Here is a 19,582-nt window from a genome sequence, read left to right on the forward strand (position 1 = left end):
GAGTGTGCTTACTTGGTCATCTCTTTCCATAGTCTCGCCATACATAGATAAATTGGTTATTGCTGCTGCCCTTCAGAGTGCATAGTTGCAAAGAGTTGGAGAGTAGCCTAGAGAGTGCATAGTTGGAGAGTAGCCATCTCGGTATGCAATTTGCAGTGGTGGGTTCAGTCATAATAGTAATCTAACAACACACATGGGGATTCATACTGGATATGAGCCATTCTAGTGTGAGATTTTTAGTAGTAGGTTCGCCCAACAACGCTATTTAACAATACATATGAGTAGTCCTATTTGATAAGGAGGCTTTTCGTTGCAAGACATTCAATCGTACATGTTTGTATGTATTTAGATTCACCGATATATTCTGATTCTGTTTTGTTCAATTTGTATAGCCAGTTGTCTTTTTGTTGTGTGATCACATGTGTTGCATATTGAATGATGATTGAATTACTTGTTTATATAAAATACAGTGAGTATTATGTTTGATTGAAATAAGATGTCCAATAAATGATAAGCTTTGGTTCAGTCTGGTTCAACCAAATTGAACATGATTGACTGACTGAAGCTTACGACAACAGAAACATTGCAGGTATTACTTCCTAAATTATATATTTTTAGCAAAGCTTTATAGTTCACACCTATTTTTAATACAGCGCACCCCAAGTTACAGTGTCTTTGTTTTATGGTTTTTTTCGTTTTTCAGTATGAAACACAATCTTATTTTATCCTCTTTTTACAACATTCTTTCGGATTACGACATACACAAAGATGTTTCTTAGAATTTTAAATTTTGCAGTCGTCGTTCTGAATACATTGGGATCCTAAAGAGACTGATCTGCTACTCTCCGAAATTTCACTAGCAACAAATGAAAGCGATGCGAAGCGATCTCACTCAATTCTGTGTTATTCAGTATTAGTTGTTATAAAAATGAAACCGGAAACATATACATGTAGGTAATAAAATTTTAGCGATGAACAAGTTGAAGATCAGTAAAATGGTTGAAAACCATACTAAAACTTGTCTTCAAGTTGGTGTTTAGTAAGCTAAATTCATTTAAGTTGAGTTCAACGTTTATGTTGTTCGTCTGCTTTGAAGGTAAGAACTCCCTACGGTACGCATGGTACCTACTGCACATAGTAGGCCTACATTGTAACGTTAAATTTTATTGTAGATCAACCACTAAATACACTAAATTTGCTGTAGGTAACTATAGTTACTAAGGTTAACATATTATTTTGTTACTAATTTTTAATATATACTGTCCAGTATGTATATAAAATTTTGATGATTTCACCAGGGGATGTTTACATTAGATTGTTACTAAGGGTTTTATATCTCTCTATAAAAAATTTTCGCCTTGCGATGCCGGCATTGCAACCAATTAAAATCGTATGGCGAAGGTCTGCTATATTAAAATTAGATGTTTTGAACCATATTATATAACGGCTGTTTGTTCAAATTCCTTATTCATAAAAGCCGAGCATTCATTCATTGATAGGTTTTACACAGATGACGTTCGAGAAGTCCACTGTCACACTTCACAAGATGTATGCACAAGCCACTTGGTGTACTCCTACAACCACCGCTCAAAACCTAATGTAGGATGTATAACAACAGCGCAAAACATTTTGGAACTCGCAGAATTTGCTTCGACCATGCATTATATTCATCTACTATGTCTGTAACCATAACATTGTAGCGTGGCAACTAGATAGTGGAAAATGGATAGTGGCAGCCAACAGAAGCACTTTTATACAATTTATACAAGATTTTCATAATAAGAAGTCTTACCCTTTAGTCTCATGTTAACACATTGGCTATTCGTCGTCATTGGCATCATAGTTTACAAGTCTTTGTTTTGTCATCAAAAGTTACTGCATCGTGTCACACAATAGAGTTTTTGTGTCCCTAAAAGTTTTTTTGTTGTAAAATCAATATCACTCATGCTGTAGCAGTCTAGTCTTTCTAGTGTGTCATGAGAAATTATCAGGCGTAATTACTATATGTACAAATTAATCTGAAATGCTGGAAGGCAATTGATTGTGCAAGTGTTATGGCGGTAATCTAGCAAGCTGTATGCTGTCAGTTCAATTACATTGTGTTGTAATTTTTTTCTTTGAAAAAGTCTCCTACCATTAGTTTAGACGGATGAGACAATTCTTGTTATTAAAAATATTGTAGAAAATGAATATATGATTATATTAGTATAAATAGCTGTAATTTAAAAATGTTATCAGTCACCTTTTCGTTGTACGCTTTTAAACCATCTTACTCATTTTGGGTCATTCACTCAACTTGCACGAATAGACAGGAAGAAGATTATGAGCTTTATGTTGTACCAGTATCAGTCACAGCTAAACCTGCCTTTTTTGTAGATGATGTAAAAACTCTCATTTAAACAACCCATTTCATTTAAATGCAACTTTTAATAGAACAGCACTATAGGAAAATGGTTGAAAAATACAGCGCCACCCTTTAATTAAACGTCGCCTCTATTTGACTACCACTTTAACATTCATTGGTCTTCACCAACCCATATAATTATAGAACGTGATCAGTAGAAAAGTGTTCGCACATTGCTACTAACAATGACTCGGTTACATCAATAAAAATTAATTTTGTTGTTGATGTTGTAGTGGTTGCAATTGCTTTAGCAAAAGCTTACCTGAGGAGAACGATTGTCACAATCATCCGAACTACACTCTGCTTTGCAGTCGCTCAGATCCAAATTCCAATGCTGTTTGCAGTCTTACCTGAAGACTTTTAATCATTTTGATGAACAATGAGAATACTTTTCAGGAACACCGTACGACATAGTAGTGGCTGTTTTCAAGGACGTTTTCTTACTCCAAAGCTTTACCATTTTTTCTTTAAAAGTTTGAAAGCTGCACCATAAAAATAATTAATAACTGTATTTGGCTAATATTGTTTACTCAAAGTAGCTCTTTGTTTAATTTGTCAGATACTTCAACGTATACAAAAATAAGGTCGAGCAAAAATGTTGCGGCTGACTGCATTGATGTCGCTCCACCCAAAGAAGATTGCAAAACATAGACAACATTTGCTTCGCTTGTCAAAGGTTCAAATTTATGTTTTCAAAATGCTGACAAGCTAGTCGGAAAATACCGCACCACTCTCTATTTAAGCACCATCTTTAATAAAATGCCATTATTAGGAAATGGTTGAAAAAGATATCGCCATGGCCTACATATGGAGGTTTTCATGGTATTTATATGATAAATATTAACGATCGCTCATGGATGTTGTATTGTGTTGTTATATCTTCCACACACATGGTTTTCTTAGTCATGCCATCTATGACCATGTTCTCCGTACCCATTTCTTGTTTATTGATGTTCTTGGTAGCCATGTTTACTTTTGTCATTTTCTCTAATTCTAATTCCTCTTTAGTCCATTTCTTTATAAACTTGCCAGCTATTATTATTTTAAAACTAGATTTGCCGTTACTTGTAGATGCATGCCTTGTATTCCCATCTTGCTATAACTAGTTCTGCTATAGCCATATTGTATCATAACTACCCAAAATGTTATCATCACGCTTTTACCAGTCAGTTTAGAGATAATATTTTTTAGGCTGGTTCTCATACTTAATTGAACTGTAAAGTTCTCTGCTTTTAATTAGTAATTTGTCGATATTTTATATTGTAGATACTGAGGTTACAGTAGAACCTGGTGATGCATCAATCAACAATGACAGGGATGAGGGTAATTAATTATGTTGCAATTGGCATAGAGTTTACCAAGTGTAACTGAAAAAACCTGTCTCAGATTTTGATGATTTTTAATATGTTGTTGCCCATGTCGAAAAAGCGCTTAAATCCTAAATTTTGATCTTATAGGGTCATTGGTTCAAGTGCTATGAGGATTTGAACTTTGATCATTTGTCACTCGAGTTTGAGGGCATAGCACATCTAGCTGACTTTAGAGTCATATAAATTCAAGAATATGCAAGTTAAAGATCTAGATTTTTGTGTCCATACACAATTTCCATATTTACAAAAACAAGTAGGTTTGAAATTTTTCGGATGAATAATGAGGGAGAAAACTCCGACCAAAAATGACCGAAAATGCTATTTTAGCGATTATTCAAAAGCAATTATCATCTCTAACATATAATTTGCCATTGTTTCTGATGATGTTTCTGAAATCCTCCTGGCCTCAGCTATCCAAAACTAATCTCATCATCTCTGTAGATGCATCGGGTCAGCGTCTTGAAGCCATACAAGATGAACGTCTTTGTCGAAATACTGCAAAAGTAGAGGTCAAGGTCAACCTGTGGTTTCAACAAAGTCACACATTTTTCTCATGTTTTACACCATTTAGCATATGCAGATTTCATTCAAACCATCAAAAGTTTGTGTTTCATACAGTAAAATGCATAAAATTGAGTTTCAAATGCCCTCCAAACACCTTTGTAAATCGCCTTGATTTAATGAGATTATCTCCCCTTGTCAAGCTTTAACTTGGCTGATTATTATCCTATCAAGTTCAAATTTGCTGTGTTCTTGTGGTTTGTGTTTTTGATAGTAATGAGCCTTATAATATTTTCTTATTTTACATTTCTCAATGTTATCCATCGTTGTAGCTTCAAATGCATATGATTTGCCCGAGTTGGTGGTGGATGGCGGCGCAACAACTGATAGAACATGCTCTTGTGGTATCCAGCACATGTCATCTTACTTTGGTCATGTGAAACTGTTGAGCCTTTGTGCATGAATCTCACATTAACATCAATGTTCTCTTGATCAAAGCCAATTGCCATCCCCATATACCACCGACCATCATATATACAGGCCAGATATTGTCCAGGTTGAGGTGTTAAGGTATTGCCGGTAACATGTGAGTCATCAGTCTTCCCAACTTTGTATCCTTGTAGCATACATTTTCATCAACCAGTGGTGAAAGTTTGCAAACTTCAATGGCTGTTCTGCTGAATGGTTTGAACCAGTGCTTGGTCCAACAACCAATGACTCGCACTGCTTTGAACCTTGGTTCCAAAACCGCTGGTTGTTCTGCAACTTTTTCAGTGGGTACATAAAACGCCTCCACCCTAGCAATGTTTTCCCTAGCATACTTGTACAGTTGCTCAGCACTGAGCAGCCTTTCCTTCCCTGACTTAACTAGCTGCTTGGAGTGACGGGTGGCCAGTCTCTTGACTACCCCGCCAGTCCCATCTCACAGACCTTTTCCGTGTGAGGTGGCAAAGAAGCTCCAAGATGCTGTAAGATTGAAATCAAGCTTATGGTGACATAAGCTGGCAAAGTTCTTGTAATTCTTGTATTGGGTACCAGATCCATCACTGAAATAAGTCACGTGAGTCACTTGAGGTAGATTTTCTTTGATGAATTCGATGAGCGTTCTCTGGAATTTATGTATACATTCTAGAGAGCGTTCTTTGGAATGTATGTATGTGATGGATCTCAGTGATGGATCTCAGTGATGGATCTCAGTGATGGATCTTGTGCCCAATACAAGAATTACAAGAACTTTGCCAACTTATGTCACCATGAGCTTGATTTCAATCTTACAGCATCTTGGAGTTTCTTGCCGCCTCACACGGAAAAAGTCTGTGCGATGAGATTGGCGGGGTAGTCAAGAGACTGGCCACCCGTCACATAGAGATGGCAATTGGCTTTGATCAAGAGAACATTGATGTTAATGTGAGATTCATGCACAAAGGTTCAACAAACAGTTTCACATGGCCAAAAAGAGATGACATGTGCCGGGTAAAACAAGAGCATAAAACATAAAACGGGTAAAAACATATGCATTTGAAGCTACAACAATGACTAACATTGAGGAATGTAAGTTAAGAAAATATTTTAAGGCTCATTACTATCAAAATCACAAACCACAAGAACACAGCGAGTTTGAACTTGATAGGATAATAATCAGCCAAGTTAAAGCTTGACAAGGGGAGATAATCTCATTACTTTAAGGCGATTTACAAAGGTGTTTGGAGAACATTTTGAAATCAATTTTGAGCATTTTACTGTATGAAACACAAACTTTTGATGGTTTTAATGAAATCCTCATATGTTAATGCAAAACATGAGAAAAATGTGTGACTTTGTTGAAACCACATGTTGACCTTGACCTGTACTTTTGCAGTATATCGACCAAAGCGTTCATTTTGTATGGCTTCTAGACGCTGACCCGATGCATCTACAGAGAAGATAAGACTAGTTTTGTGTAACTGAGGCCTGGAGGAATTCAGAAAAATCAACAGAAAGAATATCAAATTATATGTTAAAGGCTGGCTTGCAACAAAATTCGTATTACAGTTATTTGGTATCAAAAGATACACCATGTCTTACTCTGTTGTGTTGTAGGTGCCAAATATGTGGAAATGTGATTGCAAGCCCTTAGAAGCGCAAAAATGAAAAGTCGCCGTAAATTGGAATCTGTTTATTTATCTTACGTATTCATTACAGTTTGGTTATCGTCTTGTCACGTGATGTTCTCACGTGTATTGAAAGGCCAATAAAAAACTCACTATAAAACATCGTAGCACTAGTTTAGGACAAACACTTCAAGTTTTACCGAAGTCCCCGTATCAAATATAGATGCTCGCTACTTTACAGTTTTGTTTCGGCATTATTCAATCATCAAGTTGTAATCTTATCACGTGACCCAATACTTCACAAATAATTTTTGCAGCACTTTTCGATTATCACAAGTAACCAACAGGCTCGTCATGATTATCAGACAATGATATGCTTCGAGCTAAGGTTAAAAAGCTTAACGATTTTTTACGATAAGTTATAAGATATCAGTGCTAAATGTGTCAGCATTACAAGGATGATAAAACAGACGCGTAAGAACAATAGACATGGTTTTATTGAATGCGTGAAGTATATTTGTGAAAATATTTCGACGAATGATGTTGCATGAAAATGTAAACAGAAACCATCTCGTAACAACTACGTCAAATTTTAGCCGTTTTGGAAAGCGATTCCAAACTACGGCGGTCTCGTGTGGCTGCATTTCCACACATTTAGCACCTACAACAACAGAGTAAGACATGGTGAATCTTTAGATACCAAATAACTGTAATGTGAATTTTGTTGCAAGTCAACCTTTAAGGGTGATAATTGCGTTTAAACAGTCCTTTAAACAGCATTTTCAGTCACTTTTGGTCGAAGTTATCTCCCACATTATTCATCCGGAAGTTTTCAAACTCGGTTGTTTGTGTAAACATGGAAAATGTGTCTGGACACACAAAATCTAGACCCTTAACTTGTATATTTTTTAATTTATATGAGTCTTAAGTCATCTAAATGTGCTATGCCCTCAAACTCGGGCGACAAATGGTCCATGTTAAAATCCTCATAGCACCTGAACTGATGACCCTCAAAGATCAAAATTTGGGACTTAAGCGTTTATTAACATGGGCAACAACATATTAAAATGATCATCAAAATCTGAGACAGGTTTTTTCAGTTACTCTTGGTAAGTTCTATGCCAATTATATTTTCAAGAAACTCACTTCAACTTAGTAAATATTGGAGACAATTTTCATGGTTATGTTCTCTAGATGACCTCTCATATTTATTGTAGAAGTTGCAGAAGTGAGAATAGAACCAGAATCCGATGGTGGTGCTGAAAACCTCTACTCAACTGGTTAGTTAAAGATGTATTAAATAATAGTGGTAACTGCTGTTGATAAGCTGTGATGGCTGTTAGTTGAATGAGTATGATAATTACCTTTCTCTATTGTCTCACAAACTGGTTTGTTAGTAAAACTAGAATACTAAATCCGACTATAATCTATTGTGTCATTCTCTATTAAGTCACATACATTTTCATAGATGTTTTTTAGTACATGTTGTCAGAGGACTTCAGTTTTATATAGCCAGTCCTGTTTGTCCAGGTTGCTGTATCAAAATTCTCACCGCTGGTATTAACACTCATATTTTGATACAAATTCCTGAGACCGTTGACATAACATTTCCAGTGGTCGTAGTCATTTTTAAATGTATTTGCTAATGGATAAGGTAAACAGTAACACATTTTGTTTTGTGTTCATTTGAAGAGTGTAGCATTTTGGAAAATCATATGAAAAAAGATAATGACAGGCTTGTAAGGATTGTTATCAGCTGAGTTCGTGTATTGGACACTTTTAGCTCGTGGTCTTCACAAACACACGACCTGAGTATAGATGGCCAGATCATGACTCAAACTGAAAGTTGACTATTGGTTTCATAAAAATATAAACTTGTTTCTCTGTAAGTTTGTCACATGATGGCATTTTTTCTTCAAGTTGGCTTTTACTGCAATCAGACTAAATTTGGACAAAACACTTTATGAACTTCATTCTTTCATATGTTAAAACTCACTTTAGAAGCTTTTTCTAGTCTTTATGTTAAAATTCATCGAGTCCAAACCTTGCAGGTTTGCTTTATTAACAATATGTACCAGCTGATTCCAAGTTTGTAAACCTCTGATGAAACTGCTGATACCTGAAAAACCTCTAATTGAACGCCACTTCCATTTTAACGTCACCTCTATTTGACTGCCACTATGAGAGAAAGGTTGAGAAATAGAGCGTAACCTTTTATTTCAACGCCACCTCTATTTGACCGCCACTTTGACAATCAATCATTGATCTTTATGAATCCACATTATCGAGTGATCAATAGAAAGGTGTCTACAAAATGTATTAATGATGTATCGTTTACGTCAATAACAATATGTTTCCACGTTGTCCAACTCGAAAGCTTTTCACTTTTTTTGTTAAAACTTTAAAATCAACACTAAAGAAATAATTAATAACTGTCTAAGGCTAACAGTAGTTCCTCGTCCTTATAAACGCTGTCTTGATACTTCGAAGTTCATGTATACAACAAAACAGGTTTACATTTATGATGGTAGATGAACGACATCTACCATCATAAATGTAGATGTCATTCATATAAATCTTCCCACATACCTGATAAGCCGTTTGAAAAACACAACACTAGCCTCTATTTAAGTGCCACTTCCAATCGACCACCACAATAAAAGAAAGGTTGAAAAATAGAACGCCATGATGGTCAATAAGAGGTTTTACGGTATATCAACTCATTTAGAAAGGATAGATACTCGAGTGCCACCCAACATTTTTTTAAATCAAATTATACTACATCTAGAAGTTGTTATTGTTATTTGTCCATATCAAGGATGTGATTGTCGCAACATGAGTTAACGTGCACACAGACATAGGAACATATTTTAATTTAGTCATCCGAAAAATCCATCCATCGTAGATGCTTTACATCTGATGATTGGCCCTTGACGTTATACAGTGTGTCTGACTTGTTACATACGGTATTTGACATATTTGCAATGAAAACTTGTAAAGAATCTTCTTATGTTGCTTACATGGCTTAAATGGTTTTTTAATGATATAACAATTCTTGAGTGTGTACCATACTACTGAGCTTGTGGGCCAGAAACTATCAACTTATATTATAGGTAAAAAATGTGGACACAAATCTTTTCAAAAAGATCAAAAGGATGTATTTGGAAGATTGTTATCCACTACCGCTGTCAAGACAAAAATAAAAGGTCTCACCCCTAGGAAACCTCCTCAGTGTGAGATATGCAGTGCTAGCTTTGCTCACCGCAGTACTCTAACAAGTCACATGAGAACACACACTGGAGTGAAGCCATTTCAATGTATGATATGCTGTAGTCGGTTTGCTCATCACCAGACTCTAAAACGTCATATGAGGTCTCACACTGGAGAAAAACCATACAAGTGCAAGATATGCAGTGGTCGATTTGCTCGTCGCCAGAATCTAACACTTCATATGAGGACTCACACTGGAGAAAAACCGTACCAGTGCAAAATATGCAGTAGTCGATTTGCTCGTCGCCAGACTCTAACACTTCATATGAGGTCTCACACTGGAGAAAAACCATACCAGTGCAAGATATGCAGTAGTCGATTTGCTCGTCGCCAGAATCTAACAAGTCATATGAAGACTCATACTGGAGAGAAGCCCTTTCAGTGTGAAGTATGCAGTAGTCGGTTTGCTCATCGCCATGAACTAACAAGTCATATAAAGACTCATACTGGAGAAAAACCATACCAGTGCAAGATATGCAGTCATCATTTTGCTCGTCGCCAGAATCTAACAAGTCACATGAAAACTCATACTGGAGAGAAGCCATTTCAGTGTGAGATTTGCAGTAGTCAGTTTGCTCATCGTCATAATCTAGCAAGTCACATGAGGACTCACACTGGAGAGAAACCATTTCAGTGTAAGATATGCAGTAGTCGGTTTGCTCAACGCAGTACTCTAATTGGTCATATGAAGACTCATACTGGAGAAAAACCATACCAGTGCAAGATATGCAGTAGTCGATTTGCTCGTCGCCAGACTCTAACACTTCATATGAGGTCTCACACTGGAGAAAAATCATACCAGTGTAAGATATGAAGTAATCAGTTTGCGTTTCGCCATACTCTAACAATTCATATGAGGACTCAAACTGGAGAGAAACTGTTCCAATGTAAGATATGCAGTAGTAGCTTTATTCAATGCTATCTTTTTAAAACGCACATGAAAACTCACACTTGATGGGAACCATTTCATTATAAGACATACAACCGTACGTCTTCAAATGTATTTGGATACACCCGGATACTCTGACTTGGTTGTGTAAAAATTGTATAGTCAGTCCTAATTTTGTTGTGGGATCACATCTGTTGTATATTGATTTATGGTTTGATTATCTTTTTGTGGTAAAAATACTGAGCATTGTGTTCAAAAGCTACATGCATGTTTTCCATTAAATGGCAAGCTTAGATTCAGTTTGGTTGAACAACATTGAACATGACTAACTTCTGCAACCATTGGGATGTGGGTACATTGGCTGATCCGCCCGACCGAACCTTCTGATGTCGGAAACATCGAATCAATTACTTTTGTAATTAAATATTTGTAGGAAAGCTTGATTTTTGCAGTAGTATTTTCTTACACACTTGCTGAGCAATAGTTCACAAAACAGTTAAGGTTTCCTGTTACAATTATTATTAGATTTTTTAGTGGATATTCAGCCTCATTGTGTATCTCGCTGGCCCGCTTGAAGGTTACAAAACACAATTTTTATGGTATTAACAGCAGCAGATAACATTAAAGATTCTGGTTTCAAAGCTTGTTTAATTATGAAAAATATTGTGTATAAACTGCCAACATGTATAGGCTACACCCCGAGCTTTATAGATTGTTTTTTCCGTTACAGGTATACAGAGTGTATAAGCTGCATACACTGATTTTCCATTTGTTTAACACACCGTGAAACCTCTATTTGAATGCCACTTTCTTTTGACCGCCATCTTTATTTGACCGGCTCTGACATTCTTTGATCTTTAGAAATCCATAATAGCAAGTGATCGGTCGAAAAATGTCCACAAAATAGTACTAATAATGACTTGGTTATATCAATAACAATTAATTATTTCATTGTATCTGTTCGTATCAACGTCCATTTTCCAACTCCAAAGATTCTCGTTTTTTTGTTGTAATTTTGAAGTCAACAACGTAGACATAATTAGTAACTGTATCAGGCTAATAGTAGCCCCATTTTTGACGCTAACTTAATTCTTTGACGTACATGTATGTAAAAGCGGTTCACGTTCACGATGGTGTATGAATCACTACCTTTAGGCTAAATACTGTGCTTAGAGACGCTACTTGAAGGTTGACTTGCAACAAAATTCACATTACAGTCATTTGATATCAAAAGATCCACTATGTCTTACTCTGTTGTGTTGTAGGTGCAAAATATGTGGGGATGTGATTACAAGCTTTTAAAAACTAAAAAAACGAACAGTTAATCGCAGCCACACTAGACCGCCGTAGTTTGGATTCTCTTTCCAAAACGGCGCAAATGTGATGTAGCTGTGGTAGAATGTTTCTGTTTACACTTTCATCCAACCTTATTCGTCGAAATATTTTCACAATTATACTTCACGCATTCGATAAAACTATGTCTATTGTTCTTACGCGTCTTTTTATTGTCATTGTAATGCTGTCACTTTTAGCAGTGATATCTTATAACTTAGCGTAAAAGTTCATTTAATTTTTTAGCCTTACCTCGAAGCAGTACATATCATTGTCTGAGAATCATGACAAGCCTGTTGGTCACCTGTAATAATCGAAAAGTGCTTCAAAAATTATTTGCAGAGTATTGGGCCACATGATCAGACTACGACTTGCCGATTAGACCAGGCCGAAACAAAACTGTAAAGTAGCGAGCATCTATATTTGAGACGGGTCTTCGGTAAAACCTGAAGTGTTTGTCATAAACTAGTGCTATGATAAGTTTATATTAAGCTTTTTATTGGCCTTTCAATTCACTTGAGAACATCACGTGACAAGACAATAACCAAACTGACATGGCTATGCAGAGAAGTAAAGAGATTCCAATCTATACCGGCTTTTTGTTTTTGCGCATTTAAGAGCTTGTAATCATTTTTCCACACATTTGGCACCTACAACACAACAGAGTAAGACATGGTGAATCTTTTGATATCAAATAACTTTAATGCGAATTTTGTTGCAAGTCAACCTTTACATAATAAGCATATATCAGAGAAATAAACTATAATCATCATTTCTTTAAAAGTTGATTTGCAATAAAATTTACATTACACTTATTTGGTATCAAAAGGTTCACCATTTCTTACTCTGTTGTGTTGTGAGTTTGTTTGCTTGTTTTGTTTATTTTCATCTGTAATATAACCACAAAAAATAATATGAAGAGTGTTTCTAACAGTATAAAAAGACAAGAGAAATAGAAAAAAAAATGTCACTCCAGGGAAGGTGATGATGAGGTCGCTGTGCGCAATAGTAAGGCTAATCAAGGCGCGGAACCTGAAAGTAGAGTCAGCTGAAGTATGTCTATTTGGTTTAGTAGTCTGGTTGTCTGAGGTAGCACTAAAGTACTAAACATGTGGAAATGTTATTACAAGCTCTTAAAAGCTCAAAATTGAAAAGCCGCCATTGATTGGAATCTCTTTATTTCGATGACTTAGCCATGAAGTTTGGTTATTGTCTTGTCACGTGATTTTCTCACGTGAATTGAAAGGCCAACAAAAAGCTCAATATAAAACTTATCATAGCAGCAGTTTATGACAAACACGTCGGGTTTTACCGAAGACCCCGTATTAAATATAGATGCTCGCTACTTTACAGTGATATTTCGGTTTGGTCCAATCGGCAAGTCGTAATCTGATCATGTGACCCAATACTTCGCAAATATTTTCTGCAGCACTATTCGATTATCACAAGTGACCAACAGGCTCGTCATGATTATCAGACAATGATATGTAGTCCTTCAAGCTAAGACTAAAACATTAAACAAATTTTTACAGTAAATTATAGGATATCACTGCTAAAAGTGACAGCATTACGATTACTATAAAACAGATGCGTAAGAACAATAGACATGGTTTTATTGAATGCATGAAGTATATTTGTGAAAATAATTTGACGAATAATGTTGCATGAGCGTGTAAACAGAAGCCATCTCTCACAACTACGTCACATTTTAGCCGTTTTGGAAAGAGTTTGAACTGCGGGGGTCTCGTGTGGCTGCGATTTTCTGTTCGTTTTTGAGCTTTTAAGAGGTTGTAATCACCTTTCCACATATTTTGCACCTACAACATAACAGAGTAAGACATGGTAAATCTTTTCATTTCAAATAACTGTAATATGAACTTTGTTGCAAGTCAACCGTTAATGACCTACAGTAGATAAACAAAATTGTAAGATTGCGTAATGTCCACATGCATCACAGAATCCCATAGCATGCGGAGTGCAGCAAATACATCACTGTTACAGCTTATATAGTTGCCGTTTCATTAGGAAGAACAAGCATAGGAGTTGTTCTGCTTCGACTACCAACAAAGGGTAAATATCTAGGACACTTGCACAGTAAAGGAGTTGTCTAATCAACTTAATAAAAACTTTTAAAGAAAACAGATTAAAAAATTGTAGAATAATACATATTGTTAGCATTATGCAAGAATAAAACTTTGGTGATAATCCATTGTTCAAATACTCTCATTTTAGAGTTTCATAGTGAGTCAAATAAAACTTTTTAATTTCATGTTTTGAAATAATCTGTGTGCTTCTATAACAAAGCACCGACTATAATAGTTATGCATACAAATAAGTAAACCATTCACAAAGATGGATAGAATATCAAAAATGAAGTTATTTTGAAGAAAAGGGTTTAAGTCAAAATGAGAGATTAGAGCTAATAGTATGCATGATGATAACTTCCTTTTGGACTCATCTGTGTTCTACTCACACAACTAACCTTTCACCTTTACACAATAAACAACGCAAATATTGTTACTGTGATAAACCATTCATATATTATCTGCTTACTGACTGCATGAATGGTAAAACTTGTTGAACATGCCTTGCTATATAGTGCTATGCTTGCAATGCTGTTATTGACGCAAAATTTTCATCATTCAATCACTGCAAAATTAAGAATGGTATATCTGATGCAGTCATGCACAGATAGACAGAAAGGTATTAACAAGTTACATCAGCAATGCAATTTTCGTAACCGATTACCGCAGTTATTGCTTCTACAAATTCTAGAGATATGATAATCACCATTACAAGCCAACTCCCAAATTTCAACCCACGACTAGAACATTCAAAACTTTACATAAGGTTCATCTGGTGTCTATCTACACCAGACCGGAGATTATAATTAGAGCTTACAAATGATGGAATCTCTGCTGACGAAAAATAACAAGAAGTAGCCAGAAACCCCAATAGCTACAGGGTTCACAATTGAAGACCTGAAGTTAATATTTAAGTCATTAGCACTGGAATCTGACACCGATACAAATGTCACAAACAGAAGGAAAAAATTATTTCCATGACAACAAAGTTGGAGATCATAAATACTCAGAAAATGTGCCTGTATTTTTAATATTACCAATGAATATGGTCGCAACCAATAAAAATTTGCAACTTTTATTAAAAATCTATAATGGCAAAAATCAAAGAAGCTATAAGTTAGTATGAAAATCTTCCTAAGTTCATTAAAGATAAACATCCATAATAGTTTCTCACAGGCCGTCTTATGGAGAATGTTAATGAAGGGTGAATGAGCTATTTTAAAGAAATTTTGGGGAGTCGTCAGAAACACACTTCAGGGGATAGATTTTTATCAAGAGACAGTGTTTAAAAGCACAGATGATAACAGTGAGTCTAACCAAAAGCTAAAGATGAAAGTGCATCGGAAAAAGTGCTACCAATTTAAGTTTTTAAAATTGAATTTGAATTGTTTAATTTACTGGTGTGTACTGGCATATAAAACAGTACTGTACAATACATGTTTGTGTATATCATTATTTATCCTCTTCGTGTTCATGTTTTTCATGGTTTATTTATTTCATTATTTTGTGTTATTTTATGCTTATTAATGTTTTATTTCATTTTAGGTTTTATTTTATTTGATGTTTATTCATGTTTTTGCATAGAGCCTGTTTTCTACTACATAAATACTAATCGTACATATGTAACTCATATATAACTTGCGACTCAAAATAGTTGAAGCATCTACATTACCTTCTAGAACTTGCTAAGGCCCTGTCGTTGAGGGTATAAATACATACAAACTTCTGTATATATGCTTAAATTGATTCTTGTGCACTTTTCATACAAAACAACCTACAACTTTCTCTGGACCCTTTTACAAACGTTAGCTTGTTAGCAATTGTCTGCATTGCACCAGCATTTACAGGGCACCAGCAAGCATCCTCAATAAGTGATTAAGGAGGCAATCTTCCACATTGCACCAAGTTAGCTTGTTTACTTAGAGCACCTTCTGCACCAGCATGAAAGCTGTGTCTTCCTGGCCTTTTTTGCTTTTTGGGACCCAACATTGGTGAACTTTTATTTTTAAAAACAGTAGAAAAGTTAGAGTTAGGATTCGTTTGACAGGAATAGACAACTTCTTTTAGCCTGGTAGAACAATTCCATTTCATTACTTATTGAATATAATTTTAATTATAAAGTAACATAATTAGCACTATTACGTTTTTTGCATCCATTCTGCTCTACTCTCTAGAGCTCCAGTCACATTACTTGAAAGGTATGTATGTACTGTATAGTAGATAAATATTCCTTTTCTTTTCGATGGCCTTTAAATGGTCAACTGTGAAAGAGAGGTTGCTTTTGAGAATTACGTTGCTCAGCCTTTCTTGTCGAATTAGGTTGAAAAAGGTTTTAACCAGATACACCAAATATTATGGTGAAAGTGAAAACAAAAACTGATGGTAATTAAAGTTTAGTGATAAAAAGTTGAAATTCAGTAAACTAATTAAAAATACAAGCTAAAACATAGCTTTAAGTGTGTGTTTAGGAAGCTAAATTTATTTGTAGTAAAATCAAAGTTATGTTATACGTACGTCTGTCATGCTATGTTATATGTACATATGACTTGAAGGTAAGAAATTAACGTACGTATTGCATTTGGTACACACATTATAATGTTGCATATTATTGCAGATCATAACCAATAAATACGCTAAATACAGTACAGTTACTGTAGGTAACTATAGTTACTAAAGTTAACATACTATTTTGTTACTAATGTTCAATATGTATAACATTTTTATAAGATCTTGACAATTTTTACGAGGGGTTGTTTACATTGTATAATAACAATGATTTCGACGCCCCTATATGCGATTTTTTATTTTTGGAACCCTGGAATGAATCAACATTGTATCTTGAGGGTGCACTGTGTGAACGTGTCAGCAGAAAAAGCCGGAGAGTCGATTATTGAGAGAAAAAGAGGTTGACTATATTTTAAAGGTTGACAAGCAGGAAACTTTATATTAAAGTTATTTGGTATCAAAAGGTTCACCATGTCTTACTCAACTGTTTTGTAAGTGCAACATATGTGGGAATGTGATTAAAAGCTGTTAAAAGTTCAGAAACAGTTCATCATAGCCATCACGAAAACGCCAATCTCTTTAGAATCTATGGAAGCTCTTTATTTTGATAACGTTTTCAAACATTGGTGTTATTGTTTTGACGCGTGATGGTATCATGTGAAATTAAAGGCCAATAAAAGGCTCAATCCCTATGTTTCCATGATGCGCAGTACTTCGGAGTTGCGCCCTCTCCGAATCATGGAAGTGGCGTGTTAACTGAAATCACTGCGCACTGATCAGTGCGAAGCGAGGGCAAATTTGTAGCAAGGAAACGGCATTGCGCAGTGGCTGTGCATAGCTCCCTTGCTGTGGAGGCCGATTCATCGAGGGCCGTAAACTAATACAAAAGTTATCCCGCTAATCTTGTTCTTTTTTCTATTCATCAAATCTTCTTTCACTAAAATTTAATAATAATTTTCATCCACGAGGATGATGAGGTGATTATTTTCCTAGAATTCTTGCTAATTTGCTGAAAACCACTGCGCAGCATGTAAACGTACAATCTCCTCGAATTTGGAGAGGGCTGCATCGCAGCACTGCGCATCATGGAAACATAGTGAATAAAAAACGTCTCGTAGCACTAGTTTATGACAAACACTTTGGGTTCTACCGGCAAACCCGTATAAAATAAAGATGCTCACTACTTTACAGTTTTGTTTCGGCTTGGTCTAATCATTTATTTGTAATCTGATCATGTGACCAATACTTCCTGCCAAATGGCGCAAACAATTTATGCAGCATTTTTCGACCATAACAGGTGACCAACAGGCTCGTCATGTTTATCAGAGAATAATATGCACTTCTTCAAGCTCAGGTTCAAAAAATTAAACAAATTTTCATGGTAAATTTTGAGATATCAGCGCTCAAAGTGACACCATTATAATGATGATGAAATAGATGTGTAAGGACAATAGACATGGTTTTATTGAATGAGGAATAAGATGAATGAGGTTACATGAATGAGTAAACAGAAGCCATCCTGTTCAACTATGTCCCATTTGAGCGGTTTTGGATTGGAAAGAGATTTTAATCTACGGCGGTTTAGTGATGGCTGCGATTAACTGTTGGTTTTTGAGCTTTTAAGAGCTTGTAATCACATTTCTACATAGTCTGTACCTACAACGCAGCAAAGTAAAACATGGTGAATTTTTTGATACCAATATCTGTTTCTTGTTCTTAATGACTGACTTGCAACAAAATTCACATTACCGTTATTTGATATCAAAATATTCACCATGTCTCACTCTGTTGTGTTGTAGGTGCAAAATATGTGGGGATGTGATTACAAGGTATTAAAAGCTCAAAAACGAACAGTTAATCGAAGCCACACGAGACCGCTGTAGTTTGGATTCTCTTTCCAAAATGGCTCAAATATGACATAGCTGTGGTAGATGGTTTCTGTTTACACTTTCATGAACCTTATTCATCGAAATATTTCCACAAATATACTTCACGCATTTAATAAAACCATGCCTATTGTTCTTGCGTGTCTGTTTTATCGTCATTGTAATGATGTCACTTTTAGCAGTGATATCTCATAACTTACTGATAAAATTCATTTACTTTTTCAACCTTACTTCGAAGGAGTACATATCATTGTCTTATAATCATGACAAGCCTGCTGGTTACCTGTGATAATCGAAAAGTGCTGCAAAAACTATTTTCGAAGTATTGGGTCACATGATCAGATTACGACTTGCCGATTAGTTCAAGCCGAAACAAAACTGTTAAGTAGCGAGCATCTATATTTGATACGGGATATTCGGTAAAACCCAAAGTGTTTGTCATAAACTAGTGATACGATAAATTTATATTGAGCTTTTTATTGGCCTTTCAATTTGCGTGAGAACATCATGTGACAAGGCGATAACCAAACTGTAATGATTACGTCAGAGAAATAAAGAGATTCCAATCTACAGCGGCTTTTCGTTTTTGAGCTTTTAAGAGCTTTTAATCACATTTCCACTTATTTGGCACCTGCAACACAACAGAGTAAGACATGGTAAATCTTTTGATACCAAATAACTGTAATGAAAATTTTGTTGCAAGTCAACCGTTAAAAATAAGCATATGGTTATGGGCAAACCCGTTGGCACTCTTTGCATCAGGGGTTTCCCTTTTGGTCTATAGTTCTAGATTGCCCACACCTAAAAAGGAAAGATCTACTGTAAGATCTATGTTACATCAATTAACGAAAACTTGGTGCAAGTTATCCAGCCTATCTCCCCAAGTTATCCGAAAGTTATCTCCCCTATTTTTATGAAATACAAACTTGATGTAATCAGAAACACAATATTCCCCACGCAAAAAACTAATAAATATAAAAGTATAACATTTTTAAGTGTGTTGACAGCAATTTGGTTTGCTAAAATTTGAAGAAAATAAAGTAAACAGATACTCGCACTGGAAATTTCTGTGACTTCAAAGGATCAGGTCATATCGCTTAACGTTTCATTATTGCAGTATGTTTGTAATAGCGTACGATTGTGAGTTCAACTATCGCGAGCAATATCTTCAGTTGATGGTAACTATCCAAGAACCAATCTTTGATTGGCCTCTTGAGTCCACCGATATGTCTCAGTGAGTCAATTCTAGTG

General features: G+C 35.5%; 2 protein-coding genes across 2 annotated transcripts in view; both read left to right on the forward strand.

Annotated features, from left to right (window-relative positions):
- The window catches only part of LOC137399647 (uncharacterized), a 33,532-nt gene extending 25,882 nt beyond the window's left edge, over positions 1–7,650 (forward strand). Inside the window, exon 6 of the mRNA XM_068085834.1 lies at positions 7,586–7,650. Coding sequence (XP_067941935.1) covers positions 7,586–7,650 — 65 coding nt within the window. The remainder of the gene's footprint in view (positions 1–7,585) is intronic.
- LOC137400884 (zinc finger protein 420-like) overlaps positions 1–10,449 on the forward strand; it is a 145,909-nt gene extending 135,460 nt beyond the window's left edge. Inside the window, exon 8 of the mRNA XM_068087226.1 lies at positions 9,479–10,449. Within this exon, the coding sequence (XP_067943327.1) occupies positions 9,479–10,449 (971 nt within the window). The remainder of the gene's footprint in view (positions 1–9,478) is intronic.
- Positions 10,450–19,582: the final 9,133 nt, after the last annotated feature.

Source organism: Watersipora subatra, chromosome 7 (assembly GCF_963576615.1).
Source record: "Watersipora subatra chromosome 7, tzWatSuba1.1, whole genome shotgun sequence".
Classification (NCBI taxonomy): domain Eukaryota; kingdom Metazoa; phylum Bryozoa; class Gymnolaemata; order Cheilostomatida; family Watersiporidae; genus Watersipora; species Watersipora subatra.